We start from the raw sequence: 18,190 nt of genomic DNA on the forward strand, positions 1-18,190 counted from the left end.
ATTTCAAACTTTTTTAACAAATCAAAAACTGAAAAATTGGGCGTGCAAAATTATTCAGCCCCCTTAAGTTAATACTTTGTAGCGCCACCTTTTGCTGCGATTACAGCTGTAAGTCGCTTGGGGTATGTCTCTATCAGTTTTGCACATCGAGAGACTGAATTTTTTTCCCATTCCTCCTTGCAAAACAGCTCGAGCTCAGTGAGGTTGGATGGAGAGCATTTGTGAACAGCAGTTTTCAGTTCTTTCCACAGATTCTTGATTGGATTCAGGTCTGGACTTTGACTTGGCCATTCTAACACCTGGATATGTTTATTTTTGAACCATTCCATTGTAGATTTTGCTTTATGTTTTGGATCATTGTCTTGTTGGAAGACAAATCTCCGTCCCAGTCTCAGGTCTTTTGCAGACTCCATCAGGTTTTCTTCCAGAATGGTCCTGTATTTGGCTCCATCCATCTTCCCATCAATTTTAACCATCTTCCCTGTCCCTGCTGAAGAAAAGCAGGCCCAAAACATGATGCTGCCACCACCATGTTTGACAGTGGAGATGGTGTGTTCAGGGTGATGAGCTGTGTTGCTTTTACGCCAAACGTAACGTTTTGCATTGTTGCCAAAAAGTTCAATTTTGGTTTCATCTGACCAGAGCACCTTCTTCCACATGTTTGGTGTGTCTCCCAGGTGGCTTGTGGCAAACTTTAAACGACACTTTTTATGGATATCTTTAAGAAATTGCTTTCTACTTGCCACTCTTCCATAAAGGCCAGATTTGTGCAATATACGACTGATTGTTGTCCTATGGACAGAGTCTCCCACCTCAGCTGTAGATCTCTGCAGTTCATCCAGAGTGATCATGGGCCTCTTGGCTGCATCTCTGATCAGTCTTCTCCTTGTATGAGCTGAAAGTTTAGAGGGACTGCCAGGTCTTGGTAGATTTGCAGTGGTCTGATACTCCTTCCATTTCAATATTATCGCTTGCACAATGCTCCTTGGGATGTTTAAAGCTTGGGAAATCTTTTTGTATCCAAATCCGGCTTTAAACTTCTTCACAACAGTATCTCGGACCTGCCTGGTGTGTTCCTTGTTCTTCATGATGCTCTCTGCGCTTTTAACGGACCTCTGAGACTAATCACAGTGCAGGTGCATTTATACGGAGACTTGATTACACACAGGTGGATTGTATTTATCATCATTAGTCATTTAGGTCAACATTGGATCATTCAGAGATCCTCACTGAACTTCTGGAGAGAGTTTGCTGCACTGAAAGTAAAGGGGCTGAATAATTTTGCACGCCCAATTTTTCAGTTTTTGATTTGTTAAACAAGTTTGAAATATCCAATAAATGTCGTTCCACTTCATGATTGTGTCCCACTTGTTGTTGATTCTTCACAAAAAAATACAGTTTTATATCTTTATGTTTGAAGCCTGACATGTGGCAAAAGGTCGCAAAGTTCAAGGGGGCCGAATACTTTCGCAAGGCACTGTATGTATATATATATATATAAAAAAAGAATCGGTCGAATAATCGGTATCTGCTTTTTTTGGTCCTCCAATAAATTGGTATCAGCGTTGAAAAATCATAATCGGTCGACCTCTTGTGTGAATAATTTCTGAAGGCACTGTATATGGAAAAAAAAATAAGTTTATGCATTTTTAGATAGATGTTAAAGGTAACAACAACAACAAATGGCCAGAAATGATAAAGTAGTTTGACAACCCTGTTTGGAAACTTTTAAATTATATGAATCTGAACTGTTTATATTTTCTAGTGATGAAGACATGGATGTCTCATGGTATGGTGGGGTATGCAAAATGCGTCAACTTTGAACATTTCTCTCTTGTGAATGTTTTGTCATTCAGGTCGGAAAAAGTCACTTCTGAGCACTTCTACAATGAGCAAAAATATGTATGGAAGGTTTTGTTCAAATCAAATGGGGTTCTGTCAAAAAAAGTGATTGAATACAAATGGATTACCCTATTTCGGGGGTGAAGTTTGGAGTTTCAAAGCGCCAATGACAAAGTCTTGATGTATTTTTATTGCCGTCGCTGAGTGGAAAGGTCACAGTAGTGTATGCAGGCTATGCTGTAATTATCATGTGTTTCATCAAACTTTACAACATGGAGGGTGATGCATCTAAGTCACAGCTACAACTGAAGACAATTTGCCAATGGCTCTGTGTCAAGTCATGGGCCAATGTTTAGAGAAATATAGATACTTAATGAAGTAAAAAAGACCAATAGTGTGTTTGTAAAATGCATCCATTAGTACTGTAATTGTTTTGATGTGGTCCTGACTGCCTGAAAACAGAGGGAGAAAAAGCTCTTGCATGTTTCATTACAGAACCCATCTGCTTACTTTAAGATTTAGCAGGCACATCACAAGGTGTGGCCGCCCACATTGCAGTTCAAACACTCAAAGATATGACTTGAGCAGTGGTGGAAAAAGTACAACACTGTCATACTTGAGTAAAAGTAAAGATAGCTTAGAAAATCACTCAAGTAAAAGTGAAATACACACAGTAAAATACTACTTGAGTAAAAGCCAAAAAGTATTTGGTTTTAAATATACTTAAGTATCAAAAGTAAATGGAATTGCTAAAATGTACTTAAGTATCAAAATTTAAAAAATAAATCATTTCAAATTCATTATATTGAGAAACCTGACAAACGATTGTATTATTTTTTCTTTAAGGATAGCCTGGGGCACACTCCAACATCATTTACAAACAAAGCATGTCTTTAGTGAGTCTGCCAGATCAAAAGGCAGTCAGGATGACCAGGGATAAGTGTGTGAATTGGACCATTTTCCTGTCCTACTAAGCATTCAAAATGTAACAAGTACTTTTGGGTGTCAGGGAAAATGTATGGAGTAAAAAGTACATTATTTTATTTAGGAATGTAGTGAAGTAAAAGTAGTAAAAATTATAAATAGTAAAGTAAAGCGCAGATACCCCCCCAAAAACAACTCAAGTAGTACTTTAAAGTATTTTTTACTTAAGTACTTTACACCACTGGACTTGAGTGACCTTTGCTGTAGAGAAAATGCAAGCCCACTACTATAGCAGCCATGCATACTTCAGCATTCTCAAACCAAACAACAACAAACAATGGAAGCATGATTTGGCAGCTGGGACCCTGTATTCATGGAAGAACATTGGAGTGCACCAATCATTGTTTGGTTCCAACCAAGTGCACTGCGACATTGGGGAATCCATTGAAAGGATTTGCATTAGCTTACACTGATGTGCACAATCCAAAATACATGTTGCAACTTTTAACTGCTGGACAACATCCCGCAACGTTTCATTAAATTTAAATTCAATTAAAGGTGAACTTGTGGTGCAGACAAATATCTAGATAATGACAGCAGGGATGGAGATGTGGCACTACGAAAGGCCAAAACCGTGATATTTGAATATGAATTAATCTAGAAATTGAACATTTTCCTGTATTATATGTTCAATATTTGCACAAGTATGGAAACAGACAGTCATAGTAAGCAAAACGGTTATTCAGGCTGACAGACAAACTCACAGACAACTTGACAAAGTGGATGGATAGATGCCCCCCTGTATTACCCCTGTAATTATTAATTAAGCACGTATAGTACCTGCCAAGTTCTTTGCCCGGAATGATGGTGTAGTGGTCAGTGAATAGTTCATTTTTGATAGGAGTTTTGATTTCGGAGAGTAGCCCACATCGGTTCTGGTTTGGTTCGGCTGCCTGACCATAGTGGCAACGCGTACGGCTTCTTGTCTCGCTGGTCCGGGGACTATATTCAGGAATCATCGCGTCGATTCGGTTTTACAGCTTGTTATCTCCTGTCAAACAAACCTAACAGCTACTGCAACCAAACTTCCCTAGCTAATAGATGGATAGTAAACGTTGCCTACAAAGTGACCACAAAAATAGCAGTACTTCGCTGCTTAGGAGTGATAAAATAAGACCGCATGCCTCACGGATATTTCAGATGAGAGAACTGTTACTTTCATGTTCAATTAAATTATGTCGAAGGGCGCAACAATGTATCAATATTTTCAACTCCACTAAATGTTTGTAACCGGGCGATCTGTTCTAACTTCGGTCGCTCATCAGTATGAACAACGTATGAATGAATACAAGTTTACCAGTCAGATACTTTGCTCTCTGTCACCATGGTAACACTCTTGATTGACAAGTAATTTGACCAAATAGGGTGGCGCATGCTACTTTACTACAAGCAGGGGGAAGGCTCTCCACATAAATAAGATCAGCCAACAGTTGGCGCAGTACCAGTGCCATGAGTCTTATTCAATTAAGTTACATTTGCTTTAAATATCCTAACTAATCGGACACAGCACTACCGTTAGCTCAATGAGAAAGGGAGAATTCCCAGTAAGATACTAACTAATATAATCAATTGATTGGGACTTTACATTAACCTTGTCTAACCTGTATCAGTTTTCATAGTATTGTTTCATAGTAACATTTGGGCACATTAACCAGTGAGAATCATTAGAATAATATAAGAAAATAGAGTATAATATAATGGAATACTTTATTGTTCATCTTGCAATGGAAACAACTGTTATGCTCCCTCCACCCTCCAATACACTACAGAAACACACCCACCACAACACATTAAAAACAATAGATTATATGGTGTCTTTTTGTCTATTTTAACTAAAGGCTTGCACCTTGAGTGGGTGGGTTTGCATAGCAGAACATGTATTTTGTAGAATCTGCAGTGTATATTAGAGTGCAGAGAATCACATTCTCCCTCTTCTGGTGAAGGATAGTAGTGCAGAAGTGCACATACTGTAGTAACAGTGGTACTGGTAGGAATTGTAACCTTTATTTAACTAGGCAACTCAGTTAAGAACACATTTCTTATTCACAATGACGGCTTACCGTGGCCAAACCCGAACGACGCCGGGCCTGGATTCGAACCAGGGACTGTAGTGACGCCTCTTGCACTGAGTGGTAGTAGTGCACTTATGCTGCACTGTGCTGTTTGTTGCTGGTGAGTGGTATGTAGTACCACAGTACGGGTCAGAATACCCATAAAACTTTGCGGTCAAATAATGTTTCTAATCATTTTCCCACCATTTATTTGTCCCATAGGGGATTTTAGACATCAAATAAGGGCTGTGTTTGGGGTAGGCTTTCCCTGGCATGACGTTTTGATAACCATGTAAATCTCTCTTGGACAAGGTGACTTTTATTTTAAAAAATGTAATTAAAAAGTGACTTTTATCAATAATGTATTTATCCCCCAAAATGAAATCCTAATTGGCTGCTAATGTCGCTATGACACATCTACAAATGCCTGTCTCAAACTTCCCGTCACTCACCAGGAACATGATGAGACGAGATTGCTGAATCGAGGCAAAGTTAAGGATTGCTGGATTAACTAATGTTAGCTAAATTTAGTAATAAATAAATTGGCTAAATTGTTTATTTACTGTACACAATACCTGTTATCTAGCTAGCTCATGGTTAGCAACATTAGCCTGACTATGGCTACATTAGCCGTCTAGCTAGCTGTATTATTTTGGTCTGTCTTTTTGAGAGGTTTCAGAGATGGACTGATTAGCTCTTATCTCTTGAGTCAAGCAGTGTGGTTACTTTATTGCGGGAAGACATTGATCTGTTTGCTGTTTCCCTCTGGACAGCAGATCATTAGTGTAGCTAGTAGGCAAGGTTATGTAACCTTATTTCGTCTTACTTGCTATGGTGGGTTTTAAATGATTTGGTATTCACACATTTGTTTTTGAGGTAAAATTACTGCCATGTTATTGATGCCAAATTAAAAACCTTATTTGCACCTTCTCTATTCTATAACCAATTGGTATGCCTAAATCTTATCACCTTGCAACTCGGTAAACTGTTTCAATCTAGAGCACAATTCTCCTGCTTTGTCCTGTTTGTCATTGCAGGAGGTCCTGGAGAGCAGGAGTGTGTGATCAGTTTTGTCTCAGCCCAGTTCTAACATCTGACGAAAATAAATCAACATACCAAATCAAGGCGATAGGCTATAATTTATAATCAGGTTTGAGTTGTAGACTATAATTTATAATCAGGTTTGAGTTGTAGGCTATAATTTATAATCAGGTTTGAGTTGGGCTGGAACAAAAGCTTACACAAACATCTTCCATTCAGATCTGGAGATGTCCACCCTTTTAGTCATTATTCTGTACTATGGATACAATTGGGGGAGGGTTATTTAGATGGTATTTAAGCAATAAGGCCCGAGGGAGTGTGGTATATGACCAATATACCAGGGCTAAGGGCTGTTCTTAAGCACGATGGAACGCGGAGTGGTATATTGGCAATATACGACAAACACCCAAAGTGCCTTATTGCTATTATAAACTGGTTACCAACGTAATTAGAGCAGTAAATATAAATATGTTTTTTCACACACTTGGTATACCACGACTTTCAGCCAATTAACATTCAGGGCTCGAACCACCCAGTTTATATTGATATACTATACAGTGCATTCGGAAAGTATTGACTTTTTCCATATTTTGTTATGTATTCTAAAATTGATTTAAATAGTTTTTTTCCCCTCTCATCAATCTACATACAATACCCCATTTTTTTTTTTTTTTTTTTTTTTTTTTTTTTTTTTTTTTACCTTTATTTAACCAGGCAAGTCAGTTAAGAACAAATTCTTATTTTCAATGATGGCCTGGGAACAGTGCCGAACAACTGCCTGTTCAGGGGCAGAACGACAGATTTGTACCTTGTCAGCTCGGGGGTTTGAACTCACAACCTTCCAGTTACTAGTCCAACGCTCTAACCACTAGGCTACCCTGCAACCCATAAGCAAAACAGGTTTAGATATTTTTGTATATGTATTAATGTATTAATGTATATGTATTAAATATGTGTATATGTATATGTATTATATGTATTAAAAATAAAATATCACGTTTACATAAGCATTCAGACCCTCTACTCAGTACTTTGTTGAAGCACCTTTGGCAGTGATTACAGCCTTGAGTCTTCTTGGCTATGACGCTACAAGCTCAGCACACCTGTATTTGAGGAGTTTCTCCCATTCTTCTCTGCATATTCTCTTAAGCTCTGTCAGGTTGGATAAAGATATTTGAACCGGTTCAAGTCCGAGCTCTGGCTGGGCCACTCAAGGACATTCAGAGACCTGTCCCGAAGGCACTCCTGCATTGTCTTGGCTGTGTGCTTAGGGTCAATGTCCTGTTGGAAGGTGAACCTTCGCCCCAGTTTGAGGTCCAGAGCGCTCTGGAGTAGGTTTTCATCAAGGATCTTTCTTTACTTTGCTCCGTTCATCTTTCCCTCGATCCTGACTATTCTCCCAGTCCCTGCCGGTGAAAAATATCCCCACAGGATGATGCTGGCACCACCATTCTTCACCGTAGGGATGGTGCCAGGTTTCCTCTAGATGTAACGCTTGGCATTCAGGCCAAATAGTTCAATCTTGGTTTCCTCAGACCAGACAATCTTGTTTCTCATGGTCTGAGAGTCCTTTAGGTGCCTTTTGGCAAACTCCAAGCGGACTGTCATGTGCCTTTTACTGAGGAGTGGCTTCCGTCTGGCCACTCTACCATAAAGGCCTGATTGGTGGAGTTCTGCAGAGATGGTTGTCCTTCTGGAAGGTTCTCCCATCTCCACAGAGGAACTCTGGAGCACTGTCAGAGTGACCATTGGGTTCTTGGCCACCTACTTGACCAAGGCCCTTCTCCCGGGAGGCCAGCTCTAGGGAGAGTCTTGGTTGTTCCATAACTTCTTCCCTTTTAAGAATGATGGAGTGATCTTGGGAACCTTCAATGCTGCAGAAATGTTTTGGTACCCTTCCCTAGATCTGTTCCTTGACACAAAACTGTCTCGGAGCTCTACGGACAATTCCTTCGACCTCATGGCTTGGTTTTTGCTCTGACTTGCATTGTCAACTGTGGGACCGTTTATATACAGTGGGGCAAAAAAGTATTTAGTCAGCCACCAATTGTGCAAGAGGCCTGTAATTTTCATCATAGGTACACTTCAACTATGACAGACAAAATGAAAAAAAAAATCCAGAAAATCACATTGTAGGATTTTTTATGAATTTATTTGCAAATTATGGTGGAAAATAAGTATTTGGTCAATAACAAAAGTTTATCTCAATACTTTGTTATATACCCTTTGTTGGCAATGACAGAGGTCAAACGTTTTCTGTAAGTCTTCACAAGGTTTTCACACACTGTTGCTGGTATTTTGGCCCATTCCTCCATGCAGATCTCCTCAGTGATGTTTTGGGGCTGTTGCTGGGCAACACGGACTTTCAACTCCCTCCAAAGATTTTCTATGGGGTTTAGATCTGGAGACTGGCTAGGCCACTCCAGGACCTTGAAATGCTTCTTACGAAGCCACTCCTTCGTTGCCCGGGCGGTGTGTTTGGGATCATTGTCATGCTGAAAGACCCAGCGACGTTTCATCTTCAATGCCCTTGCTGAAGGAGGTTTTCACTCAAAATCTCACGATACATGGCCCCATTCATTCTTTCCTTTACACGGATCAGTCGTCCTGGTCCCGTTGCAGAAAAACAGCCCCAAAGTATGATGTTTCCACTCCCATGCTTCACAGTAGGTATGGTGTTCTTTGGATGCAACTCAGCATTCTTTGTCCTCCGAACACAACGAGTTGAGTTTTTACCAAAAAGTTATATTTTGGTTTCATCTGACCATATGACATTCTCCCAATCTTCTTCTGGATCATCCAAATGCTCTCTAGCAAACTTCAGACGGGCCTGGACATGTCCTGGCTTAAGCAGGGGGACACATCTGGCACTGCAGGATTTGAGTCCCTGGCGGCATAGTGTGTTACTGATGGTAGGCTTTGTTACTTTGGTCCCAGCTCTCTGCAGGTCATTAACTAGGTCCCCCGTGTGGTTCTGGGATTTTTGCTCACCGTTCTTGTGATCATTTTGACCCCACGGGGTGAGATTTTGCGTGGAGCCCCAGATCGAGGGAGATTATCAGTGGTCTTGTATGTCTTCAATTTCCTAATAATTGCTCCCACAGTTGATTTCTTCAAACCAAGCTCCTAACTATTGCAGATTCAGTCTTCCCAGCCTGGTGCAGGTCTACAATTTTGTTTCTGGTGTCCTTTGATAGCTCTTTGGTCTTGGCCATAGTGGAGTTTGGAGTGTGACTGTTTGAGGTTGTGGACAGGTGTCTTTTATACTGATAACAAGTTCAAACAGGTGCCATTAATACAGGTAACAAGTGGAAGACAGAGGAGCCTCTTAAAGAAGTTACAGGTCTGTGAGAGCCAGAAATCTTGCTTGTTTGTAGGTGACCAAATACTTATTTTCCACCATAATTTGCAAATAAATTCATAAAAAATCCTACAATGTGATTTTCTGGATTTTCTTTTCTCATCTTGTCTGTCATAGTTGAAGTGTACCTATGATGAAAATTACAGGCCTCTCTCATCTTTTTAAGTGGGAGAACTTGCACAATTGGTGGCTGACTAAATAATTTTTTGCCCCTCTGTAGCAGGTGTGTGCCTTTCCAAATCATGTCCAGTCAATTGAATTTGCGACAGGTGGACTCCAATTAAGTTGTTGAAACATCTCAAGGATGGTCAATGGAAACCGGATGCACCTGAGCTCAATTTCGAGTCTCCTAGCAAAGGGTCTGAATACTTATGTAAATAAGGTATTTCTGTTTTTTTATAATAATGGCAGCTGGGATTGAAGAAAAAAAACTATTTTCTCTTTGTCATTATGAGGTATTGTGGTTAGACTGAGGATTTCATAAAAATAAAACATTTTTTTTTAGAATAAGGCTGTCACGTTACAAAAGGTGAAAAAAGTCAAGGGGTCTGAATACTTTCCGAATGCACTGTGTATATATAACGCATGCTCCACTCTCAAATTGAAGTTGAACTTGTTGACTGATACTACAGTGGTGGCGGCTGCTAAGAAGAAGGGAGTAGCTGCAGACCAAAAGAATGCAGCCAAGGCAGCACTGGTACACACCTGCTCTGTCTGTTGGGTGAGTAGTATTGGTTGGTACCGTGTGTGCCTTTAGGTTACTATCCATGTGTAGACTATTGTACTGGCCTGTGTGGTACTGTCTTTGAGAGCAAGCTTCCCAAGTCTCCAATGTTCCCAACACCAGTTAAAGTGACCACACACACTGAAATTGATCTACAGCTGGGGTAAGGTTCTTCCATCATTCACACACAGTAGACAGTGTGAACCACCATGTTGTCAACAAAATGTTGTCCTCAAGGATGAAGTTGTACTGTGTATGGCTCAATCTGTGGAAATGCTGTGATCATTCATCGTCTTTAATGTCGTGATTCACCAGAAACACGATGACCATGATTTGAATACTTAGACGGAATGACATCAAGGGACACACACTGAGACCCAGAGTATGACTGGACATGGGCCGGATATTTGTGACAACGACCTAAAATGGGTGCAGAAGCACACCAGCACCCCATTTTATATTTATTCCATGGCCATCCATCCCTCTAGCTACCTAACCCTTATTTCACACAATGATTTAATAACATTTAGACTCAGTAACAAGAGTTGTGTACTGTTTGTGCTACGTTTTTTTCAGCTGTGTAATGCTGTCCTCCTGTTTATTCTGGAGTTCGGACTGAAAGCAGTATTAAATGTGCTGCTCACAATTGACAGCAGCGACATGGACCAACAATTGACAAGGGTGTTGATATAGCTGTATTTAGACATGTCTTCCTTGTATTGAGTCTGTATATTCATCATTCTACTGGAGATGACCTAGTATTTTATATTAAACCTACCTTACACATCCAGTTGTTTCTCTATTTGTAACTCAACCACCCAAAATGTTTTACATTTTGTGTTATTTTTGTTGGTCTAATTCCTAAAATGGAAAAGCAGAAGAATCTGTGCTCTCTCGGATAGTAACAATAGTTCACACTGTGCTCGTCGATGTCCCAGGTTTGTGGCATTGATGAATCAATCATTTAAGAAAATTATATATAGATTAAATATAGACCTCCACTGGCTGAAAGAGAAAAGGATCTGGTAAAATGTTGCTAATATCATCTAGGTAGGTAGCTTTGCAAAGAACTAGCCTAGTATTCATGGCACATTGTAAAGTATTATACTATATATTTTTGCTTTTTTATATATATATTTCCCCGTTTTCTGCCCAATTTCGTGGTATCCAAATGGTAGTTACAGTCTTGTCTCATCACTGCAACTCCTGAACGGACTCAGCAGAGGCGAAGGTCGAGAGCCGTGCGTCCTTCCTAAACACAACCCAACCAAGCCGCACTGCTTCTTGACACCATGTCCACTTAACCCGGAAGCCAACCGCAGCAATGTGTGGGAGGAAACACAGTGCACTGTGCCCCGGACTGCCACAGGAGTCGCCAGTGCGTGATGGGACAAGGACATCCCTGTCGGCCAAACCCTCCCCTAACCTGGATGACTCCGGGCCAATTGTGCGCTGCCCCATGGGTCTCCCGGTCACGGCCGGCTGCAACAGAGCCTGGACTCGAACCCAGAATCTCTAGTAGCACAGCGATGCAGTACCTCAGACCACTGTGCCACTTGGGAGGCCCTTAAATTATTCTGTACAAGACAAGACCAACTGCACAAATAAGCCAACAAATATTAGTAAGATAAAATATGGAACAGTAAATGACAATGTTCAATAGATCTTTTGTTTTGGATCAAGGTAGCTAGCTGACAGCAAAGGTGTCAGCTAGAGATGACTTGCAGAAGCTTGTCTACTTTGATGCTAATTAGCATTTCTGAATCTGAGAGTAAATAGAGCTCATTATATTGATAAAAGTTCCCTTGTCCGAGAGAGATTTACATGGTTATCAAAACGTAATGCCAGGGTACGCCTACACGAAACACATACCTTATTTGAAGTGGTTCTAAAATCCCATATGGGAAAAATGTATGGTTAAAAAAAGATTGGAACCATTTCCGTGTAAAACCGCTAGGTTTTATGGCTATTATGACGCATCAACTGTGGGGCTCTATAGATTAGGAGCCTAGTTATCAAGGTCTCAAACATTCCTCTACCTTATCAGGCTCTTTAACCCTGAAGCTACTATGGTAACATTTGTACCACTGGCATTTTGGTTTTAGTGGCTCTGCCAATATCCATCTATTTCATTACATTGAGGTCAAACATATTCAAAGGGACTAGAGACAAAGGATTAATTACAAAGTGATTGTTTATTGACATTCGTGTACAGTGATATGAGTACATGGAGCGAAAGCACAGCCTGAGAATTTAGTGACCTGTCATCAAACCAAATTTGATCATGAAACATGTCTTTCAAAATGTCACAATTCTGAAAGACAAAGTCCTACAGGACAAGGAAAGTTAAAAAGGAGAGGACAAAGTACCAATTTCCATAAGAGGGAGCCTTTTATCAAGTCATATCAACAAGGTATAGATGCTAATGCTAATCAATATCACAACCTCTCTGCCAGGTTTTGACTGATGATTGGAAGATCTACTGTTACCTTGCTGTTCCCAAGGGGATATAACATGAAAAATAAATAGGCAAATAAAAAGATTAGATTTGTAAAAAATCACAAAAATAAGGTACTCAAACTGTAGTACAGTTAGATTGAATTATCGGTGCATTATTTATTTGAATGCTCTGATCAAGCTCTGATCTTAAATATTTGAATAGTTAATGCACTTAAACAACGTACATAGATCATTTAGAATAATTTAAGGGTAATATTGAATAATTTAAGAGCAATATTAATTTAATAAATATTCTCATATTATAGGATCGATCATACCAAGTGATGACCAGGATATTCTATGGATAAAATTCTTCATAAAGCCAGTAAAAATAGACTACTGAATTACATATTTTTAAAAAATACAATGCTAGACAATTCAAACAAAATGACTTATTCTCTACATGACACATTTGTATGTCCCAAATGGCTGCCCAACCCCTATATAGTGCACTACTTTTGACAGGGCCTAGTCAAAAGTAGTGCACTACATAGGGAAAAGGGTACCATTTGGTATGCAGACATTCTCTGTGTCTTCGACCATTAAGGATGCAATTCCTACGTCAACAACTTGAATAAACAACAACAATTTTCACCAGTCAATACCAACATAGAAGATGGATAGATTGGGTTCCCACTAGATGGCCAAACTGCAAAATTGTCTATTTCATAAAAATGTATGAAACAAAACATTTTTAAGGTTAGGGTTAGGCATAAGGTTAGCAGTGTGGATAAGGTTAGAGTCACGGTTAGGTTTAAAATCAGATTTTAAGAATAGAACAGAGAATAGAGACAGGGCTCCTGACTTTGCAACTTGGCCAGATAGTGACGAAATAGAACGAGGAAGAGAAAGTGGTCAAGGTTACATTTACAGTGCAAAGGGAAGGAAGACAACACCAACATTTCCCCACAAATTCAAAATGAACAAAGCCATTTTGAAATACAATTCAAAATCATGAAAAATATAAAAAAAGGTACTAAATGAAGGCATAAGTAACAAAAAACTATGTACACATGGGGGGCGGCACATAAAAGTCCTGTTTTTGAAAGCATTTCAATTCCTATGCCATCATTATAAAAACACCTAAACAATACTGGACAATGTTTACCAAACAAAACATTCAAATTAGTTTTCCACCTTATGGTCCTAAAGAGAAACCAAAATATTACATCACCCGCTTTGACAAAAAAATAATCAAAAAAACATGATAGAAAAAAAAACAACAGTACTTATGAAACAAAACTAACCAGAATCTTCTATGCTCCCTGAACATTTTTTAGTTTTTGTAGTAGCCCTGGTTCTTTCCATACAAATATTATACTATGATCATAGTACACCAGCTGTAGCTTCAATCATGGACAATCTACAGTATTTTACAGTATAACTAGGGGCCATTTAGGGCTGGTTTTCCTGAAACCGATTAATACTGGTTCAGGACTAAAAAGCACAGTCAATTGAGAATCTTCATTGAAATAGCTTTTTAGTCTTTTTCAGCGGGGACCCCTTTTTTCTTTCGTCAGAATTTCTGGCGACTCCCCCCCACCCTAAATCTAATGACGCAACCTGAAAATCTGTCAATTTCGATATTTACATAAACAAATAACCTTCAATTGATTATATTTTAATATTTTATCAAAATAATAAATTGACTTAATAAAATTAGATTTTTCTAATTATGTTTCTCAAAAAAACGTTTACATGTTATTGTATGGGACAATATACAATCCTCATTTTCTTTCTCCCCAAAAAAACACAACTGCAATTCCCTCCGACTTTGAATACCACTGGTATAGGACTATGCCTAATCTGTGTTCTAGAAACTGCCATTTAGTGTACATCCTTTCAATGAAAATGTTAAAAACAAAGGACGATACCCCAAGAATAATTGTCAACACTAGACCAGGACAGAAAGGGATGTTCAACATGATGTTACACTCCATCAAAGTTGCACAGTGCCTCACAGTACAGAATTTGCCTCTATGGTTGAGATCTCCCAGTCAGCGTTTGGGCTTAAATTACAAAGCCCATGTTCCGAATGACAAGGGTATTATTTATGGTGTGAGCTCAATGACACTGCAAGGCTGACAAGAGAACTCTGAGCTTAGCCTTTCACATTCTAATCTTAGCCTTGTACAAGTTACATCATCACCTGGGTCTCTACAGTTCCTCTCACTGTACAGGAACTGTGACTCTAATAAGCCTCCTACTGCCATGATGCGGCAAAAACCATTGCACCACTGCATTGGCGTCTCCAATAGTATGTGTAATTCATTAACACATAGCTGGTGTCACTGAGGCAATAACTCATGGAGGCATAGTACAGTATCTTTCTTGGGCGGGAGATTCAGACAACTGTGTGCAGTAAGTACACCCAGGCTGGGCATGGACTCAGAACAGTGAAGGAATTCCTAAAAAAGCACCTGTTCATCCACTCTGAGGAAAACAGTGATGCCCTTATGATGATAAAGCAATTGGTGAAACATGCATGAAACATGCTTATTAAATGTAACAATGGAAATAAAAAATGTTTTGGTCTTGTCACTGAATGGTCGTCGGGAGTCAAGGTGATTTCAGGAAATGCTCTGCGATGATTGATAGGACAAGATTAAGGTCTGGAGAGACTTACAATTTTTAGGGGGTCACCGCCGATGTCACTCCCTCTGATGCCAGAGGTGGCGGGCTGTGGGTGGCAGCCGGTGGAGCAAGCCCCTCCCCTGCATAGTGTCAGCCTCAGTCTTTGGAGCTGGAATAGTCTTATGGGGAAGATTAAACTGATGAGACCATGAAATGGACAAAGTGGGGGGGTCGTAGAACGGGCTGGAGCCAGGGTCTTCACTGTTGCATACATGTTGGTTTATGTACAATGTCTCAGATGAGTGATGCAGTGCATGCAAGTTTTAATACGTTTGATCCCTCTTTTTCAAACCCACTCCTCAGGTACGTATTGTAAGAAAACAACAACTGAGGATGCCATTTGTCCAGAGTTAATATTTTTACGTAAAAATAAAACAAGTTTGTTAGTAGGGTGCCAAAGGAAGTCAGTCAGTGGTCAGTGGTTAGTCTCACTCCAGGCCAAAGGTACTGGTCTCCTCCACAGCAATCAGCAGTTTCTCATACAGCATGGTGTAGGAGGGGTAAGGTGGAAGGTCCAGGCGGTTGAAGCACGTGTGAGCCCTGAAAGAGAGGAGAGGAGCGAGTCTGAATGAGACCCCAATATGATATGATTGGTCTATTAATAACGTCCCATATGATGTGTTCATACCGTAAGTCCAGGGTTGTGGGTTTGATTCTTGCTTGGGCCACATACACTATATAGGTGGTTAACTGTAAATCTGACTCGTGGCCATTGTTTCTCTCTTCCACCAATCATGAGAAAGCCCTAGGTTGAAATGTTATTCGCTAGCCATGCCATTCTCTTCTCCAACCTCAGCCTTATTTAGCTTCCTTACTGCTGACACTGTGCTTCCTACACAATGATAAACACTACCACTTCCTCTCCTCCACAGCGAAATGGGAGCCCTCTCCTTTCTGCTGACTTAGTTAGCTTTAAATGAGATCTTCTCCCGTTTGCCAAATAAATGTCCAATGCAGGTCTAACAAGGTGAAAGGTATAAAGCAAATACTGTACAGGCATCAAATATAGCAGTGTTTGCAATGCAACCAATTCAGAGGGATCCATGAAAATTAGAATATGAATATAGAAGTAGGCCTAGGGGGTGTGTAAGGATTCAGTACTATAGTCGGTACTCCTTTCAGCAAATTGAACTTCATATCACGTCTGGCACTAGTGAGTGACCATAATCACGTGTGTGTTCCAAACTCGGCAGCTCGCCTGGCTTTAGACATCAGCGACACATAGTGTTGTAGAAGCAATGTATGCTGTGTGACCTGGGTGGTGTTCATTATAAGGCACACGTAGCAAAACCTTTTGCAATGGAAAATATACACACGGATTTGTCATCAGATAGTAGGCTACGTCCCTGTTTCCCTCTGTCTGGAACCTACTGAACATGACCCAGCCACTTCTCCATCAACAACTCTTTTCACACAAGCAAGAAACCGCATGCTAGTGGCAGTTATACGCTAGTAGAAAACACACTAATAGAAGTGACTTTTATGAACCTTTTGCTAGACCACGTACAATTTACACATTCGTGTTGAAATGACGAATAACGTTATCTGCTTCCAAAGCAATTGTTTCATACTCTAGAAGATTGTCTAAACCAAATATCTTCACCAAGTTTGAGAACAAGGTGGGGGTGTGAGAGTGAGAAGTATTTTTTCCGCTGGTTATACCTCTCTGTAAAGCTGGCTGGCACTAAGAGCTGATTACAAGGTAGATCTCTAAATGTAATGGTTGAGTAAACACCACACTCAACCAGCTATCCATATGAAGAATATGTATAAAAAAAGAGAGGGAGAGAGATAGATAGAGAGCTGGTTACATCCATCCTGTGGGTGAGAATAGAATGGTTGCACTATGAAAATGTTGAATTACATGACAATATCATGTGGTCTGAATGACAGTGCCTCAGGTAAGGGAAGTAAAATCGGGAGATAGGGACTATGCCTGAAATGGGCAAATGTTTTTGTCTGAGTGACCACCTAATTTCCAATGACAGCTGACTGAGTGCATTTCTGTGGTGTTGATTTTGCGATTTGAGAATTGTCACTGGCAGATAAAACAGTGTTAGTTTCAAAATAGATCATTTCATTGATGGAATGGTAAAAGCCAGTTTCTTTGTGACTTTTCTTTGTGTCCAGGACAAAACATTTGCTGCTGTATGGGGTCTCATGCACACACTAACAAACAAAAAACAAAAGCTGCCTTTCAGCCAGGAAAATAAATTGACAAGGCCATTAACAATACCGAATAAGAAAGAACTGTCCCAAAGTTGGGATTGCAGTCTGTTCTATGTTCTCACGGAGGTCAAATTGGCTGTATTTACACAGGCAGCCCAATGCCAATCTTTTTCTACTCATTTGTCTTTTGACCAATCAGATTAGATCTGTGTAAACGTAGCCTTACTCTCTCGACACCATTCTGTATACTTCTGGCCCTTCTTTGGACACTGTTAACAACCCTCCAGGCAAGCTTCAATGCCATACAACTCTCCTTCCGTGGCCTCCAATTGCTCTTAAATACAAGGAAAACTAAATGCATGCTCTTCAACCGATCGCTGCCTGCACCTACCCGCCTGTCCAACATCACTACTCTGGACGGCTCTGACTTAGAATACGTGGACAACTACATATACCTAGGTGTCTGGTTAGACTGTAAACTCTCCTTCCAGACCCACATCAAACATCTCCAATCCAAAGTTAAACCTAGAATTGGCTTCCTATTTCGAAAACAAAGCATTCTTCACTCATGCTGCCAAACATACCCTTGTAAAACTGACCATCCTACCAATCTTCGACTTCGGCGATGTCATTTACAAAATAGCCTCCAACACTCCACTCAACAAATTGGATGCAGTCTATCACAGTGTCATCCGTTTTGTCACCAAAGCCCCATATACTACCCACCATTGTGACCCGCACGCTCTCGTTGGCTGGCCCTCGCTTCATACTCGTCGCCAAACCCACTGGCTCCATGTCATCTACAAGACCCTGCAAGGTAAAGTCCCCCCTTATCTCAGCTCGCTGATCACCATAGCAACACCCACCTGTAGCACACACTCCAGC

General features: G+C 40.2%; 2 protein-coding genes across 4 annotated transcripts in view; both read right to left on the minus strand.

Moving 5' to 3' along the window:
* The window catches only part of LOC110489802 (serine/threonine-protein kinase 17A), a 46,711-nt gene extending 42,556 nt beyond the window's left edge, over positions 1-4,155 (minus strand). Inside the window, exon 1 of one of the 2 annotated variants that reach the window (XM_021562723.2) lies at positions 3,607-4,155. In XM_021562723.2, coding sequence (XP_021418398.1) covers positions 3,607-3,785 — 179 coding nt within the window. In that variant the 5' untranslated portion in view covers positions 3,786-4,155. The remainder of the gene's footprint in view (positions 1-3,606) is intronic. The other variant, XM_021562722.2, reaches the window with a different exon arrangement.
* An 8,024-nt stretch (positions 4,156-12,179) lies between these two features.
* LOC110489790 (E3 ubiquitin-protein ligase HECW1) overlaps positions 12,180-18,190 on the minus strand; it is a 79,165-nt gene continuing 73,154 nt past the window's right edge. For both annotated transcript variants that reach the window (XM_021562699.2, XM_021562698.2), the window contains one exon: positions 12,180-15,676. In XM_021562699.2, coding sequence (XP_021418374.2) covers positions 15,565-15,676 — 112 coding nt within the window. In that variant the 3' untranslated portion in view covers positions 12,180-15,564. The remainder of the gene's footprint in view (positions 15,677-18,190) is intronic.

Source organism: Oncorhynchus mykiss, chromosome 15 (genome assembly GCF_013265735.2).
Source record: "Oncorhynchus mykiss isolate Arlee chromosome 15, USDA_OmykA_1.1, whole genome shotgun sequence".
Taxonomy (NCBI): domain Eukaryota; kingdom Metazoa; phylum Chordata; class Actinopteri; order Salmoniformes; family Salmonidae; genus Oncorhynchus; species Oncorhynchus mykiss.